The sequence below is a fragment of the Lissotriton vulgaris genome, chromosome 2_1 (genome assembly GCF_964263255.1).
Source record: "Lissotriton vulgaris chromosome 2_1, aLisVul1.2, whole genome shotgun sequence".
Taxonomy (NCBI): Eukaryota; Metazoa; Chordata; class Amphibia; order Caudata; family Salamandridae; genus Lissotriton; species Lissotriton vulgaris.
Genome location: NC_141687.1, coordinates 144,592,462 through 144,611,899, shown reverse-complemented (window position 1 = coordinate 144,611,899; position 19,438 = coordinate 144,592,462). Strand labels below are relative to the sequence as shown.

Here is a 19,438-nt window from a genome sequence, read left to right as displayed (position 1 = left end):
GACAGACCACGCACGCAACCTGGGCTTCATCCTGGACTCCTCCCTCGCCATGACCAGACAAGTCAACGCCGTCTCCTCGTCGTGCTTCAACATCCTGCGCATGCTACGGAAGATCTTCCGGTGGATCCCCACCGAGACCAGGAAGACGGTCACCCAGGCCCTCGTCACCAGCCGACTGGACTACGGCAACGCCCTCTACGCCGGAACCACCGCCAAGCTCCAGAAGAGACTCCAGCGGATCCAGAACACCTCAGCCAGACTCATCCTCGACATCCTACGACACAGCCACATCTCCAGACATCTGAGAAACCTGCATTGGCTCCCCGTCAACAAAAGAATCACCTTCCGCCTCCTCACCCACGCACACAAAGCCCTACACGATCAAGGCCCGAGCTACCTCAACAACCGCATCAACTTCTTCCCTCCCAAGCGCCATCTCCGATCAGCCAGTCACGCCCTCGCCGCCGTCCCCCGCATCCGAAGAACGACAACAGGAGGAAGGTCCTTCTCCTACCTGGCCGCCAAGACCTGGAACTCCCTCCCTCCCGACCTGCGCCTGACCCAAGACCACCTCTCCTTCAGGAAGAAGCTCAAGACCTGGCTGTTCGAGCAGTAGCAGCACCCCCTCCCCCCCTCCCCCCCAAGCGCCTTGAGACCCTCCGGGTAAGTAGTGCGCTCTACAAATGTCTTGATTGATTGATTGATTCACTTTTTGTTAGGCAAGGGGAGATTAAGTGATTTGCCCAGAATCACAGGATATTCAGCGTCGTTGCTGAGACTCGAACCCAGTTCCCCAGATTTAAGGACAACCGGCCTAGCCGTTGGGCGAACTCCTCTCCCCATAGCCATCGAACGAAGACCAAGCATTTGTATAACGTCAGACAGCATATTATTTCAGATATTTTCTGGTCCCCCCCCCAAAAAAAAGATGACTTTGTTCTATTGTTCTATTGTAGACTATCGATTCCTCGGAAATATCTCATAATAACATGTTCTAGATTACAAATATTTTGGTGGTGATCCAAGAGGACGGTTGAACGATGTTAGTAGACCTACTTTTGATTAAAAGACACAGATGATAGAACCTGTAGTCGTGTCAGGTCCACATTTCGGTGGAAGGTTCTGACTGCCTCCCTCTGACAGAAGTAGATGACTGTTATTCCTTACTGAATGACAGTTAAGAATAACTGCCCCCAGGAAAAGACCCAGACATTTCTTCTACACATATTCAGGTTTTCAATTGTGCAAAGTCATCTCTGTGTTCTATAAGCTGGTTTCAATTGATGGGGTACCAGTCATCAATACTCTGAGCTGAGCCTTTCTGCTTGCCAACAAAATCCAGAACACGTAGAGCCTTCCATTTTTTCCTGAATCTAATGGCCATGATAATTTTATCTCGTGTGGGATTGTAGATGCAGTCACTTGACTTCAACACTTTGAAAGAGCTGAACAGCATGTCTTGCCTCTGGCTGTTAGGTTCTGGGACTTAGAGGGGGGTCAAGTAGTGATTAAGTCAAATCATGTCAGAAATATGAGAATATAAAAAAGCAGGAAGAATCTATCTCACTGTTAAGGTGTAGTGTTATGGCTGAATTGACCAACTAATGGTGCGATTATGCTTTCACCACTTTATTCCCAATTCCTCACTGAAATTGGTCATATATGTAATGTAAATATGTATGAAATGTAATGATATAGAAACTGACTGTACAAAGAGCCTCCATTAGTTACATATTCTATTCTCTCCTGCATCCATCACATTCTGCAACCCTGTGTCTATCGAACCTCAAATAAATGATACTGTTCGAAGTATGTTGAAAATGGGTTCTGCCTTTTAGTACGGCTGGATTTTTTGCTTTTTTGGCCACCCGGTTTTGGACTTTTCACTTTGGATGAGTTTCCCCTATTGTAATCACACAGTAAATGGACTGCGCATGTTTACCACTAGTGTCCCCCTTTTAAGATATGGCCGCTGTGAAATAGCTGGAATATGGGGCTCTTGGTTGGGTACACATGAACATGTGCACACAAGCGTGCATACGTGTGCGGTCTACCCATGTGAGATAACCGTTGTCCATGTGTGAGAATACTGTGCCCGGTGACTGGCAAAGAGGGGACTCTGCAGAGTTAGCTATAGACCTGGGTAGGTCTTATATTATTAGTGGGTATTCATAGGAAAAGTCAGTATGATTTAATGTGTTTTGTCTGTAGTGACACTTTAATATACATACAGGAGGAAATCTGCCTTAGAGGGAAGTTTCACTTCTTTTAGGCCTACAAAGTCCAGTGAAGTTTGAAAGTGGGGTGGAAAGTGTGCACCTTGTTCATATTTTCAGGTCCCAAGATCATACATGTAGACTTTATGGATCGTACAGAATTGTCATATTCTCTGGCTCACTCAGGATAAGTGCCCAGGTCTTTTGTCACCCTGCTGGGATAAGTTAATTACATTTCTTCCCAGCAAAGGGTACTAAGGCTGACCCGCACATAAGAAGTAATTTACATTACTTCCCTCAGTTCCTGAGAAGGAAGGTGTGAGGAAGAAAATCTGCATCTGGTAAAATTCCCTGTCACACTGTATCAGACCTGGGGACAGCCCAGGCCCACAGGATGAAGAAGGAAGCTCAGACAACGGGAGCCAACACAAGAGGGTGCTCCTCTTTGACGTTTTGGTGGGAAAGGCCTTGACACTTATGTCAATGAAGAGTGGAACTGAGGTCCCAAGAGCAGATGTGACCACTGACTTCTGGATGACGTTATCTTGAACTGTCCCAGCATGCTGTGCAGGAGGGTTGGAGGGGTATTCTGTCATCCTAGGATTGGCCAGGGCTACCTGGCTTCTAGAACCTTTCACTCCCTTTTAAAAACTCCTACATCTGATAGAGACAGTTGGCCGCAGATTCCTTAACTTTGAATTCTCCCCAGGCGTCGGACTGGATCTGGACATTTTTCAGCAATACCTCTGTTTGCCGGGGTCGGGTATGGCTTCTTGATGACATTGACTCTGGCCACAAAGTCAGTGGACCCATAGAAGTCCTCACTGGCGCGCAAAAGTCAGTTTAATTTTTTCCGTGCTGAAACTCGGATCCAGAGAAGCGGTTCCTTGGGCTTTTTTTGGCCTACTTAAACAGTTTTCTTTCGTTGGGAATTGTGTGCCTTTTTTCTCCATGACATGAGGCTTTAAGCCTTGTGAGTCCTGTAGTTGGCAGATGTCAGGTACAGACCCGTAGTTTTGGACTTGTCACTGCCTACTGTGAAGATGTCTAACGACCCTCAGATTGATATTTTATTAGGGGCTTGGGCCAAGCCTGAGTCATGAGTCTCAGTGGATCGGGATATCGCTCGCAGACATTTGCCTGCACATGTGTGCCCAGCTTGTCTCCATAGACGTCCTTCCACTCGTAGCCTAGTGGTTCATGCTGCAAAATCTTCCCATGATGTGGATTCTGCGCCTAAGACTCCAGTGAATCAGGATTCTAGGAGTCAAGATGCTTGTGGCAAGCACATCTTTGCTTCTGCCAGCTCTGCCTTGAGATTCACCAACAGGTCCTGGGTGCGGGTATGTTTTTCACATGCTTTGTGGGATTCTTGCAGAATTTGCTGCAATCTCTTGCAGATAACGTTCTGAGGTTGATGGCTTGATAAAAGATGGTCAACAGGCAGCTAAGCTTCCAATTAGGTGTGGCATAGACACCACAGATTCTTTAGGTCAATCCATGTCATCGGCAGTGGCGCTATTGTGCTGTGCATGGTTGGCAGCTTCAGGTTTTTCAGATGCTATACATTCGACTTTGATCGATATGCCATTTGATGGTGCCCAACTTTTTGGGCATCAGGCCGATGGGCAATAAAGACGCCTCTGTGATGGGCAAAGGAATACAGAGGCGTAATTTTTTATTCTCTGTGTATAGGTTATTTGACCTATACTTGGATTGTATAGGTGATGCATGCTGTTTCTATATCAGGGGGTAAGCATTGTTAGGACATTGGCATGTCCAGTTTTAGTGCACTGGATGGTGTTCCTGCGAGGAGCAGATGTTTTTGTTTCAATATGCTCTATATATGCTCATATATGCTCTATCTAACCCGCAAAATAAAGGTATGACTGCAGAGAACCTTAAATCCTTGCGCCCCAAACCCCATAAAGATTGCACTGTACTCCTGCCTACTCTTACCGGATGCCCTCCATGCGGTAATTGCAATTTTTCTCTCACCAATCTCCAGCCCTATCCTGACCCCCAAATCAGCAACCCTATACATACACAACATGGGAATTCTGATAACCAAGATTTCTCCTTTTGCAGTGTAAACTGCAGATCTTTGCCACATCATAAGTTGGACATATTCAATTTTCTACTTGATTACAAACCCTGCGCCCTCTTTTTAACTGAAACATGGCTGCACGAAAGCTCTGGCCCTGACATAGCAACGGCTCTTCCCTCCGATTATGCCATAGTCAGGAGAGACCGTGTTGGTCAAACTGGCGGAGGAATTGCTATCATTTTTAACAGGAAATTTACCTGCACCCTGGAACCCGCCTTTATCCCTGATTGTGAAGCCGCCTTCTTTAAACTGACCCTCAATCAGAATTTCACGGCCTCTGGCATTCTAATATATAGACCCCCGGGGAACGCCAGCACATGGGCCGCTAACCTGGCTAACCTCATTACACCTTTTTATCTCGTCGCAAAAATTTTTATTCTCCTAGGAGATTTAAACATGCACTTTGATGACCCCACTAATACAGCCTGTACTAACTTATTGGATGACCTAACAGCTTTAAACATATCTCTACTGAACTCTGGTCCCACCCATAAGGCAGGGCATCTGTTAGATCCCATCTGTTCAAACATTCCCGAACTGATTTGGACAAAGACATCTCCAATTTGTTGGTCAGACCATCATCTTATCTATTTTAGCCTTAAATTACCCACACCTAAACCTAAAAACGTCTGGCCTATCTCTGTCTTCAGAAATTGGAAACAGCTTGATATTGATTACCTTAACAGAACTCTTACTAAAAATCCTCCAACCCCAGCCTCGGACATAGAAAGCATTGCTCTAGCCACACACTCATGGCTGGAAAACGCAGTCAATAGCTGCCTCCCACCTTCTAGGGTTAAAAATAACTCTCATCGTCCCCCAGCCCCCTGGTTTACTGAGCTCCTTAAAATACAAAAATCCAAATGTAAATCTCTGGAAAGAAAGTGGCGGAAAAATTACGCACCCGAAAACAAAGAAATATACCACAAAGCCAGGAACGAATACCACTCAGCCTGCACTAGAGCCCGAGCACTTTATGTGGCAAATACCATAAACTCCGCGCACAATAAGTCGAAAACACTTTTCAATACTGTCAAAGACCTCGCAGGAGAAAAAACGACTGCATCAGTCCAGCCGCTGGATAAAAAACAATGTCAAGACCTCGCCTCCTTCTTTTGTGAGAAAATTGAAACAATCATCTCAGGTATAAAAAGAAACCTCCCTACTCATACCCCTGTAGATGATACCCCCCTCAGTTCAAGCATTATTAACACTCTTGAACACTGGCCTGTCATCACCCTGGAATCACTCAATTCCATTCTTAGAACCGTCAAATCAGGCTCCCCTCGTGATCCAATTCCTGCCTCTGTTCTTAAGCAATTGGACACCCCCTCTCTGTCCATCATTGCTGAGACTTTAAACTCCTCACTTCAGCTTTCCGCAGTCCCCTCACTCTGGAAACACGCCATGGTCAGCCCACTATTAAAAAAACCGACAGCCAACCCTGAACTTCTGACAAACTATCGGCCCATATCCCTTCTCCCAATCTTTTCAAAATTGCTGGAACGTCACGTTCATACCGCCCTTACCATCTTCACTGAAGAGAACTCTCTCCTTCACTCATCACAGTCCGGCTTTAGAGCGGGTTTCTCTACAGAAACAGCTTTACTAGGATTTACCGAAAACATCAGGAAACTCCTAGATGATGGCCAGACAGTCGCACTTATTTTGTTAGACTTGAGTGCGGCCTTCGATACCATCTCCCACCCTAAACTCCTGGCCACCCTAGAAAGAATCGGTATCCGTGGTGAGGCACTGAATTGGATTGAGTCTTTTTTATCACACAGAACCTTTCAAATCACATCCCCTATAGCTTGCTCAGAGTCAATAAATGCCCCTCACGGAGTACCACAGGGCTCTATCTTGAGCCCGTTGTTTTTTAATTTATACCTCAGACCCTTGGCTGACCTTGCTGATAAATCAGGGCTTACTCTGATGACATATGCCGATGATTCTCAAATCATCTTCTCCCTATCAGAGGCAAACCCACTGACTCCATCATGTCTCAAGCAAGGCCTACAAAATATCTTCAGCTGGATGTCAGCAAACCAGCTGAAGTTAAATGGAGACAAGACCGAGGTCCTTCTTCTGGGGAAAAACAAAGACCTGTGGAATCCATCTCACTGGCCTTCCGAACTTGGCTCCATCCCTACTCCGGCCACGCAAGTGAGAAATCTTGGTGTTATCATTGATAACACCCTCTCAATGAAACAACAGGCAAACAAAGTGGTAGGCCTTTGTTTCACTATTATGAAATGGCTGAGAAAGATCTTATGGATGCTGCCCCTTGCCACCCAGAAGACCGTAGTCAATGCACTCATAACATCTCGGCTTGACTACGGCAACATCCTTTACCTGGGTTCAAATCAAGCCGTCACCAAACGACTGCAACTTGCCCAGAATGCGGCCGCAAGATTGCTTTGCAATATCCCTAAAAAATCTAGTGTGTCCAAACACCTAATTGACCTTCACTGGCTCAGGGTGGAAAACCGCATTAGGTACAAAGCCCTGAGCTACATGTTCAAGATTAAATCTGGCACCGCACCAAAGTATCTGCTTTCTCTTGCAACCCCTTACCTTCCTGCCAGAGAATTGCGCTCTCAGACTTCGGCACTTTTTACAACCCCGAGATTCAAACTAGCGAGAATGGGAGGGAGATCATTCTCGGTACTAGGGCCCACTCTTTGGAACAAGCTCCCGCTTCACATCCGCAAGGAAGACAACTATGCCAGATTTAGAAAGAATCTGAAGACCTGGCTCTTCTGTAAATAATTCCTATTCATTTACCAATTGTCTCCTACCTGTGTCTGACCTGTCATCGGCGCCGGGAAACCCTTTTTGGGTAGCTGTGCGCCATACAAATTTAAAAAATAAAATAAATAAATATTGTTTTTATTGGTGTTTAAAGGAAGGTTGTGTTCCCCCTTTCGTCTTTTACCTTTGAGGATGAGCTTTACCCTCAAGCAGTGTATTAAAAGGAATATGTCTTCTGTTTGGGAAGCTTATCTGTTCACATGCTTCTTTGACGCAGCTCAGTTTGCTGAATTTGCATGACTTCTGTCCTTTAGTTTCTCTTATGGAGACATATTGTTATGTTGATTATGATACCTAGTACATAGGGTGTGGATCTATTTTTTGCATATACTCTGTTTTTCCTTGTCACGATAATCAGCGCAGTCCTGTTTCGCTATTTAGGCAGTCTGCATGCTCATTGTGGCTCGGTGTTTGTATTCAAAGGCTCACACTCTTGGTTGGTTTCCTCCTTTATTGGAGGGTATATGTAATTCCTGTGTTCAGTTTTGGAACATGATTGTTGTGTGAACTCTGTGTCTGAAGTTATCTAAAGTTATCAAAGAAGCAGTTTCGGAGAAGACTTTGCCTTCAGGCTGTTTTTGACCATTCCTTACATATTAGGAGAATTTTAGGCTTTCTTAAAAGCTCTTATTCTTCCTCTTTATTTACCTACAATATTCGTGACATGCATTATTCTATCTGGAGGTTAGTTGTTGCCTGTTTTCTTGAGGACATTTGTTCCTCTTTTAGGATGCATCTGTCATTCTCTGTAACCTACAGTTCTTGAGACATCATGGTGTAAGCATATGATCGGTTGCTTCTTGAATGTAAATGTAAATGTAAATGTACAGGAATTTATATAGCGCAAATCACCACTGGTTTCTAAGCGCTTGCTTAGGGAACCCGTCCTGGTATTCCCCTGTGAGATAACCCCGGCAGGGTATCCGCAAGGTGAAAGCCAGGCATCCCGCCGCGAGGGGCCGTTGTGGAGATTAAGCAAGCTATTGCCCAGAGTCGCAGAGTGTGAACCCATGAATCGAGTAGGCGCCAAAGCGAGAATTGTCAAGTCCATGGACATTTTAGGACTCAAGACCCCGCCGAGCCAGGAATTGAACCCTGGTCCCGGGTTGACCTCTGCTTCCAGGTCTGCCTCCTCTAACCAGTGAGCCACACTTCTCCAAGGGGCAAGTATGATCATTTGTGCTTGCTGCTGGCAAGGATTCTTCTTTTTATGTTTTCTTTTAGGTTTTATCGATGTTTTAACATACTTTTGTCTGACAGCATTTTATATGGTGCGATATATATATATATACTTGCACTAAATAAAGAAAACAGCACCTTAATCTGGTCCGTGTCTGATGTGATCTGTGGCGTGGAGGATTCCTGGTACACGGAAAGAAACGCTGATCTTTGGATATATATATATATATATTCACTGAAAAAACCATAGGTTATAGACCATATATAGTTAGGAATTTGCATTTACAAAACCTTGAAAATTCACTGAAAAAACCATTGGTTATAGACCATATATAGTTAGGGATTAGCATTTACAAAACCTTAATTTACTCGCACAAAACCATAGAAATTTGCATATATAGTTAGTTGCAATAACTATATATCGCGCACCCGCAATCCACTGCTGATGATGTCACATATTACATCATTCATGACATGGTCAGTGACATCACTGATGACATCACTGATGACATTATCCAGTGACTGTATGTTTCTGTAAAGTTAAAATATGTCTTACATATTAAAGAATGAGTGGATGTATAAGTGTCTGGATGAAGCATTTAGTAGGTGCATGACTGACTGTATGAGAGAGTGATTAAATGAGTCTCACTGAGTGCATGGGTTAGTGACTAAACTGTCTTAATTTGTGCATCATTATATCTGTTCTGTAAACTGCTGCATGTGTTGATCAGTAGCTATATGAGTAACTATATGGGTTATTGATTGGTTGCCCAAGTATTTGTATGGGAGACTGAGTGTGTGTGTGGGTGGCTGGGAGGTGTGTGACTCTGTGCATAGATGTGTGAGCAGTTGATTCACTAGATGTATGGGTTCAAAAGTGCATGTGGAAACAGCTGTATGGGCGGTTGAATGTGTGCATGAGTGTATTGGTGAGTGAATGGATTTCTCAGTGCTACATGTCAAAGTAAGTACATATGTAAAACACAGTACATGTGAGAGTTGACATATATAAATAACTGTGCATAAGAGCCAGTGAATGTGTGAGTGGCTGTATGGATCATTGTGAACTTCAATCAAGGATTGTATAAAAGAGTAAATATGTGTTAGTATATGTTTGAATAAGTAAGGTGTGTTTAACTGTATAGTTGAGGAAATGGAGGTGTGATTGATTCTTTGCATGACTGACTAGGTGTGTGAGTAACTCCATGGATGAGTGACAGTCTGTGAGTGTCTGTTTACACTGAGTGTATCTAAGGTTATATTAGAGTCTAAAGAGGTTCATCGTATTATCACATGAATGATGTCATCAGTGATGTCATCAGTGATGTCATTTGAGATGTCATCAGTGATGTCATCAGTGATGTCACTGACCATGTCATGAATGATGTAATATGTGACATCATCAGCAGTGGATTGCGGGTGCGCGATATATAGTTATTGCAACTAACTATATATGCAAATTTCTATGGTTTTGTGCGAGTAAATTAAGGTTTTGTAAATGCTAATCCCTAACTATATATGGTCTATAACCAATGGTTTTTTCAGTGAATTTTCAAGGTTTTGTAAATGCAAATTCCTAACTATATATGGTCTATAACCTATGGTTTTTTCAGTGAATTTCATTGGTTTTTTAAAAGCTTATATCTATATCTGTAAAATATATTCTTTATTACGTGACGTATCACGTAGCCACGTGAGACGCCTCATGACACGTCGCATAAACGTGACGTATCGTCTCTGCAGCGCAAACAAAACCCGTAACGTAAGCGCGCCAGAGCACGCTTACAGATATATATATTTTTTTTTAAACCTTAATTAGACAAAATCCACACGTGCACATATCTTGAGGCCTTGCAAAGGTACATCAAACAAACAGTCCCAACAATTTTGCCAAGTTTGGTGGAAATCTATTCCTTTAAATTTTATTTTACTGTTTCTCTTGGTTTTCCCCTTGTTACGCTTACCGGAACGCTACCCGGTACGCAAACCGGACGCTCTAAAAACACAAGATGTCGGACTTCCGTTACGCTGCCGGTTAGCTGCCCGGTTGGCGTACCGGGAAGCGCCTCTACCGCGAAAAATCGCATTTTTTTTTCTTTTTCCCCGTGGGGCACTTTAATATCCCCCTCATCAATCCTAGAGGGTCAGGAGGGGTCTACCTTGCCCCCTTTCCTTCATTTCCCCCTTCGTTTTTCACCACCTCTTGTCTTTCGATCCTACCGAGAGACAAGATGGCGGCCACTCCAGACTGTTTACAATGTTGACATCCAATCAGCTTCTCCTCAGACTACCGTTACGCTGCCGGTTAGCTGCCCGGTTAGCTGCCCGGTTCACGTACCAATTTGCGCCTCTACGACAAAAAATCGCAATTTTTATTTTTTTTTATTTTTATTTTTTGGCCCCGCGGGGCACTTTAATATCCCCCTCATCAATCCTAGAGGGTCAGAAGGGGTCTACCGTGCCCCCTTTCCTTCATTTCCCCCTTCGTTTTGGCCTCCTCTTGTCGCTCGATCCTACCGAGAGACAAGATGGCGGCCGCTCCGGACTGTTTAGAATGTTGACAGACACCGGAGAGCCAATCAGCTTCGCTTCGCAAAGCTCCGTTACGCGAAAAGTACGCGAACTGGTGCACTATCCGGTACGCTGTCACAGATATATCTGTTTATTAAAACGTTAATTTCTCAAAATCCACTGGAGCACATATATTGAGACCCAGCAAAGGCACATCGGGCTAACAGTCCCTACAATTTTGCCAAGTTTCGTGCAAATCCATTCAGCCGTTCGAGCTAAAAGTGAGGCCAAACGCCCTATGGAAAAATGAATGGGAAAAACGCGTTTTGGGACCCCCCTTTTTTCTCGGCCCCCCCTTGACGGAACCCCCCCAAATTTTCAGGGGCTGCTCAGAAACAAAATGTGCCATTTTCCTGAAAATTTCAGCCGATTCCGTCCACAAACGCCAAAGTTATTAGACATAGAATTTTCAAAAGTTCCATAGAGAAAAAATCCTAACTATATATACCTACTGGCTATCGCCAGTAGGTAATATATATATATATATATATATATATATATATATATATATATATATATATATATATATATATATATATATATATATATATATAGAGAGAGAGAGAGAACGAGAGAAGGAGAGAGATGAAGAAGGATATGATTTCCTAAATAAAAAAAGAAGAAAAAGAGGAAAGATTTTATTGTGGGATGTGATTTGTCTCTTTTCACCACTAATGTCGGTGTGTGATACCGGATGCATATATCTTTACATAATTGATCAATAGCTATAGCAGATGCCAATCTGTTTGGTTGTCATCTTTACTTCTTGCTTGTCTCCATAGACGTCCTTCCACTCGTAGCCTAGTGGTTCATGCTGCAAAATCTTCCCATGATGTGGATTCTGCGCCTAAGACTCCAGTGAATCAGGATTCTAGGAGTCAAGATGCTTGTGGCAAGCACATCTTTGCTTCTGCCAGCTCTGCCTTGAGATTCACCAACAGGTCCTGGGTGCGGGTATGTTTTTCACATGCTTTGTGGGATTCTTGCAGAATTTGCTGCAATCTCTTGCAGATAACGTTCTGAGGTTGATGGCTTGATAAAAGATGGTCAACAGGCAGCTAAGCTTCCAATTAGGTGTGGCATAGACACCACAGATTCTTTAGGTCAATCCATGTCATCGGCAGTGGCGCTATTGTGCTGTGCATGGTTGGCAGCTTCAGGTTTTTCAGATGCTATACATTCGACTTTGATCGATATGCCATTTGATGGTGCCCAACTTTTTGGGCATCAGGCCGATGGGCAATAAAGACGCCTCTGTGATGGGCAAAGGAATACAGAGGCGTAATTTTTTATTCTCTGTGTATAGGTTATTTGACCTATACTTGGATTGTATAGGTGATGCATGCTGTTTCTATATCAGGGGGTAAGCATTGTTAGGACATTGGCATGTCCAGTTTTAGTGCACTGGATGGTGTTCCTGCGAGGAGCAGATGTTTTTGTTTCAATATGCTCTATATATGCTCATATATGCTCTATCTAACCCGCAAAATAAAGGTATGACTGCAGAGAACCTTAAATCCTTGCGCCCCAAACCCCATAAAGATTGCACTGTACTCCTGCCTACTCTTACCGGATGCCCTCCATGCGGTAATTGCAATTTTTCTCTCACCAATCTCCAGCCCTATCCTGACCCCCAAATCAGCAACCCTAGACATACACAACATGGGAATTCTGATAACCAAGATTTCTCCTTTTGCAGTGTAAACTGCAGATCTTTGCCACATCATAAGTTGGACATATTCAATTTTCTACTTGATTACAAACCCTGCGCCCTCTTTTTAACTGAAACATGGCTGCACGAAAGCTCTGGCCCTGACATAGCAACGGCTCTTCCCTCCGATTATGCCATAGTCAGGAGAGACCGTGTTGGTCAAACTGGCGGAGGAATTGCTATCATTTTTAACAGGAAATTTACCTGCACCCTGGAACCCGCCTTTATCCCTGATTGTGAAGCCGCCTTCTTTAAACTGACCCTCAATCAGAATTTCACGGCCTCTGGCATTCTAATATATAGACCCCCGGGGAACGCCAGCACATGGGCCGCTAACCTGGCTAACCTCATTACACCTTTTTATCTCGTCGCAAAATTTTTTATTCTCCTAGGAGATTTAAACATGCACTTTGATGACCCCACTAATACAGCCTGTACTAACTTATTGGATGACCTAACAGCTTTAAACATATCTCTACTGAACTCTGGTCCCACCCATAAGGCAGGGCAACTGTTAGATCCCATCTGTTCAAACATTCCCGAACTGATTTGGACAAAGACATCTCCAATTTGTTGGTCAGACCATCATCTTATCTATTTTAGCCTTAAATTACCCACACCTAAACCTAAAAACGTCTGGCCTATCTCTGTCTTCAGAAATTGGAAACAGCTTGATATTGATTACCTTAACAGAACTCTTACTAAAAATCCTCCAACCCCAGCCTCGGACATAGAAAGCATTGCTCTAGCCACACACTCATGGCTGGAAAACGCAGTCAATAGCTGCCTCCCACCTTCTAGGGTTAAAAATAACTCTCATCGTCCCCCAGCCCCCTGGTTTACTGAGCTCCTTAAAATACAAAAATCCAAATGTAAATCTCTAGAAAGAAAGTGGCGGAAAAATTACGCCCCCGAAAACAAAGAAATATACCACAAAGCCAGGAACGAATACCACTCAGCCTGCACTAGAGCCCGAGCACTTTATGTGGCAAATACCATAAACTCCGCGCACAATAAGTCGAAAACACTTTTCAATACTGTCAAAGACCTCGCAGGAGAAAAAACGACTGCATCAGTCCAGCCGCTGGATAAAAAACAATGTCAAGACCTCGCCTCCTTCTTTTGTGAGAAAATTGAAACAATCATCTCAGGTATAAAAAGAAACCTCCCTACTCATACCCCTGTAGATGATACCCCCCTCAGTTCAAGCATTATTAACACTCTTGAACACTGGCCTGTCATCACCCTGGAATCACTCAATTCCATTCTTAGAACCGTCAAATCAGGCTCCCCTCGTGATCCAATTCCTGCCTCTGTTCTTAAGCAATTGGACACCCCCTCTCTGTCCATCATTGCTGAGACTTTAAACTCCTCACTTCAGCTTTCCGCAGTCCCCTCACTCTGGAAACACGCCATGGTCAGCCCACTATTAAAAAAACCGACAGCCAACCCTGAACTTCTGACAAACTATCGGCCCATATCCCTTCTCCCAATCTTTTCAAAATTGCTGGAACGTCACGTTCATACCGCCCTTACCATCTTCACTGAAGAGAACTCTCTCCTTCACTCATCACAGTCCGGCTTTAGAGCGGGTTTCTCTACAGAAACAGCTTTACTAGGATTTACCGAAAACATCAGGAAACTCCTAGATGATGGCCAGACAGTCGCACTTATTTTGTTAGACTTGAGTGCGGCCTTCGATACCATCTCCCACCCTAAACTCCTGGCCACCCTAGAAAGAATCGGTATCCGTGGTGAGGCACTGAATTGGATTGAGTCTTTTTTATCACACAGAACCTTTCAAATCACATCCCCTATAGCTTGCTCAGAGTCAATAAATGCCCCTCACGGAGTACCACAGGGCTCTATCTTGAGCCCGTTGTTTTTTAATTTATACCTCAGACCCTTGGCTGACCTTGCTGATAAATCAGGGCTTACTCTGATGACATATGCCGATGATTCTCAAATCATCTTCTCCCTATCAGAGGCAAACCCACTGACTCCATCATGTCTCAAGCAAGGCCTACAAAATATCTTCAGCTGGATGTCAGCAAACCAGCTGAAGTTAAATGGAGACAAGACCGAGGTCCTTCTTCTGGGGAAAAACAAAGACCTGTGGAATCCATCTCACTGGCCTTCCGAACTTGGCTCCATCCCTACTCCGGCCACGCAAGTGAGAAATCTTGGTGTTATCATTGATAACACCCTCTCAATGAAACAACAGGCAAACAAAGTGGTAGGCCTTTGTTTCACTATTATGAAATGGCTGAGAAAGATCTTATGGATGCTGCCCCTTGCCACCCAGAAGACCGTAGTCAATGCACTCATAACATCTCGGCTTGACTACGGCAACATCCTTTACCTGGGTTCAAATCAAGCCGTCACCAAACGACTGCAACTTGCCCAGAATGCGGCCGCAAGATTGCTTTGCAATATCCCTAAAAAATCTAGTGTGTCCAAACACCTAATTGACCTTCACTGGCTCAGGGTGGAAAACCGCATTAGGTACAAAGCCCTGAGCTACATGTTCAAGATTAAATCTGGCACCGCACCAAAGTATCTGCTTTCTCTTGCAACCCCTTACCTTCCTGCCAGAGAATTGCGCTCTCAGACTTCGGCACTTTTTACAACCCCGAGATTCAAACTAGCGAGAATGGGAGGGAGATCATTCTCGGTACTAGGGCCCACTCTTTGGAACAAGCTCCCGCTTCACATCCGCAAGGAAGACAACTATGCCAGATTTAGAAAGAATCTGAAGACCTGGCTCTTCTGTAAATAATTCCTATTCATTTACCAATTGTCTCCTACCTGTGTCTGACCTGTCATCGGCGCCGGGAAACCCTTTTTGGGTAGCTGTGCGCCATACAAATTTAAAAAATAAAATAAATAAATATCGTTTTTATTGGTGTTTAAAGGAAGGTTGTGTTCCCCCTTTCGTCTTTTACCTCTGAGGATGAGCTTTACCCTCAAGCAGTGTATTAAAAGGAATATGTCTTCTGTTTGGGAAGCTTATCTGTTCACATGCTTCTTTGACGCAGCTCAGTTTGCTGAATTTGCATGACTTCTGTCCTTTAGTTTCTCTTATGGAGACATATTGTTATGTTGATTATGATACCTAGTACATAGGGTGTGGATCTATTTTTTGCATATACTCTGTTTTTCCTTGTCACGCAAATCAGCGCAGTCCTGTTTCGCTATTTAGGCAGTCTGCATGCTCATTGTGGCTCGGTGTTTGTATTCAAAGGCTCACACTCTTGGTTGGTTTCCTCCTTTATTGGAGGGTATATGTAATTCCTGTGTTCAGTTTTGGAACATGATTGTTGTGTGAACTCTGTGTCTGAAGTTATCTAAAGTTATCAAAGAAGCAGTTTCGGAGAAGACTTTGCCTTCAGGCTGTTTTTGACCATTCCTTACATATTAGGAGAATTTTAGGCTTTCTTAAAAGCTCTTATTCTTCCTCTTTATTTACCTACAATATTCGTGACATGCATTATTCTATCTGGAGGTTAGTTGTTGCCTGTTTTCTTGAGGACATTTGTTCCTCTTTTAGGATGCATCTGTCATTCTCTGTAACCTACAGTTCTTGAGACATCATGGTGTAAGCATATGATCGGTTGCTTCTTGAATGTAAATGTAAATGTAAATGTACAGGAATTTATATAGCGCAAATCACCACTGGTTTCTAAGCGCTTGCTTAGGGAACCCGTCCTGGTATTCCCCTGTGAGATAACCCCGGCAGGGTATCCGCAAGGTGAAAGCCAGGCATCCCGCCGCGAGGGGCCGTTGTGGAGATTAAGCAAGCTATTGCCCAGAGTCGCAGAGTGTGAACCCATGAATCGAGTAGGCGCCAAAGCGAGAATTGTCAAGTCCATGGACATTTTAGGACTCAAGACCCTGCCGCGTCGGGAATTGAACCCTGGTCCCGGGTTGACCTCTGCTTCCAGGTCTGCCTCCTCTAACCAGTGAGCCACACTTCTCCAAGGGGCAAGTATGATCATTTGTGCTTGCTGCTGGCAAGGATTCTTCTTTTTATGTTTTCTTTTAGGTTTTATCGATGTTTTAACATACTTTTGTCTGACAGCATTTTATATGGTGCGATATATATATATATACTTGCACTAAATAAAGAAAACAGCACCTTAATCTGGTCCGTGTCTGATGTGATCTGTGGCGTGGAGGATTCCTGGTACACGGAAAGAAACGCTGATCTTTGGATATATATATATATATATTCACTGAAAAAACCATAGGTTATAGACCATATATAGTTAGGAATTTGCATTTACAAAACCTTGAAAATTCACTGAAAAAACCATTGGTTATAGACCATATATAGTTAGGGATTAGCATTTACAAAACCTTAATTTACTCGCACAAAACCATAGAAATTTGCATATATAGTTAGTTGCAATAACTATATATCGCGCACCCGCAATCCACTGCTGATGATGTCACATATTACATCATTCATGACATGGTCAGTGACATCACTGATGACATCACTGATGACATTATCCAGTGACTGTATGTTTCTGTAAAGTTAAAATATGTCTTACATATTAAAGAATGAGTGGATGTATAAGTGTCTGGATGAAGCATTTAGTAGGTGCATGACTGACTGTATGAGAGAGTGATTAAATGAGTCTCACTGAGTGCATGGGTTAGTGACTAAACTGTCTTAATTTGTGCATCATTATATCTGTTCTGTAAACTGCTGCATGTGTTGATCAGTAGCTATATGAGTAACTATATGGGTTATTGATTGGTTGCCCAAGTATTTGTATGGGAGACTGAGTGTGTGTGTGGGTGGCTGGGAGGTGTGTGACTCTGTGCATAGATGTGTGAGCAGTTGATTCACTAGATGTATGGGTTCAAAAGTGCATGTGGAAACAGCTGTATGGGCGGTTGAATGTGTGCATGAGTGTATTGGTGAGTGAATGGATTTCTCAGTGCTACATGTCAAAGTAAGTACATATGTAAAACACAGTACATGTGAGAGTTGACATATATAAATAACTGTGCATAAGAGCCAGTGAATGTGTGAGTGGCTGTATGGATCATTGTGAACTTCAATCAAGGATTGTATAAAAGAGTAAATATGTGTTAGTATATGTTTGAATAAGTAAGGTGTGTTTAACTGTATAGTTGAGGAAATGGAGGTGTGATTGATTCTTTGCATGACTGACTAGGTGTGTGAGTAACTCCATGGATGAGTGACAGTCTGTGAGTGTCTGTTTACACTGAGTGTATCTAAGGTTATATTAGAGTCTGAAGAGGTTCATCGTATTATCACATGAATGATGTCATCAGTGATGTCATCAGTGATGTCATTTGAGATGTCATCAGTGATGTCATCAGTGATGTCACTGACCATGTCATGAATGATGTAATATGTGACATCATCAGCAGTGGATTGCGGGTGCGCGATATATAGTTATTGCAACTAACTATATATGCAAATTTCTATGGTTTTGTGCGAGTAAATTAAGGTTTTGTAAATGCTAATCCCTAACTATATATGGTCTATAACCAATGGTTTTTTCAGTGAATTTTCAAGGTTTTGTAAATGCAAATTCCTAACTATATATGGTCTATAACCTATGGTTTTTTCAGTGAATTTCAATGGTTTTTTAAAAGCTTATATCTATATCTGTAAAATATATTCTTTATTACGTGACGTATCACGTAGCCACGTGAGACGCCTCATGACACGTCGCATAAACGTGACGTATCGTCTCTGCAGCGCAAACAAAACCCGTAACGTAAGCGCGCCAGAGCACGCTTACAGATATATATATTTTTTTTTAAACCTTAATTAGACAAAATCCACACGTGCACATATCTTGAGGCCTTGCAAAGGTACATCAAACAAACAGTCCCTACAATTTTGCCAAGTTTGGTGGAAATCTATTCCTTTAAATTTTATTTTACTGTTTCTCTTGGTTTTCCCCTTGTTACGCTTACCGGAACGCTACCCGGTACGCAAACCGGACGCTCTAAAAACACAAGATGTCGGACTTCCGTTACGCTGCCGGTTAGCTGCCCGGTTGGCGTACCGGGAAGCGCCTCTACCGCGAAAAATCGCATTTTTTTTTTCTTTTGCCCCGTGGGGCACTTCAATATCCCCCTCATCAATCCTAGAGGGTCAGGAGGGGTCTACCTTGCCCCCTTTCCTTCATTTCCCCCTTCGTTTTTCACCACCTCTTGTCTTTCGATCCTACCGAGAGACAAGATGGCGGCCACTCCAGACTGTTTACAATGTTGACATCCAATCAGCTTCTCCTCAGACTACCGTTACGCTGCCGGTTAGCTGCCCGGTTAGCTGCCCGGTTCACGTACCAATTTGCGCCTCTACGACAAAAAATCGCAATTTTTATTTTTTTTTATTTTTATTTTTTGGCCCCGCGGGGCACTTTAATATCCCCCTCATCAATCCTAGAGGGTCAGAAGGGGTCTACCCTGCCCCCTTTCCTTCATTTCCCCCTTCGTTTTGGCCTCCTCTTGTCGCTCGATCCTACCGAGAGACAAGATGGCGGCCGCTCCGGACTGTTTAGAATGTTGACAGACACCGGAGAGCCAATCAGCTTCGCTTCGCAAAGCTCCGTTACGCGAAAAGTACGCGAACTGGTGCGCTATCCGGTACGCTGTCACAGATATATCTGTTTTTTAAAACGTTAATTTCTCAAAATCCACTGGAGCACATATATTGAGACCCAGCAAAGGCGCATCGGGCTAACAGTCCCTACAATTTTGCCAAGTTTCGTGCAAATCCATTCAGCCGTTCGAGCTAAAAGTGAGGCCAAACGCCCTATGGAAAAATGAATGGGAAAAACGCGTTTT

The 19,438-nt window shown here is 43.5% G+C and overlaps 1 protein-coding gene across 1 annotated transcript in view; it reads left to right on the top strand.

The window, feature by feature from the left end:
- The window catches only part of LOC147729703 (uncharacterized), a 48,526-nt gene extending 36,834 nt beyond the window's left edge, over positions 1-11,692 (top strand). The window contains exon 6 of the mRNA XM_086954023.1: positions 11,670-11,692. Within this exon, the coding sequence (XP_086810149.1) occupies positions 11,670-11,692 (23 nt within the window). The remainder of the gene's footprint in view (positions 1-11,669) is intronic.
- Positions 11,693-19,438: the final 7,746 nt, after the last annotated feature.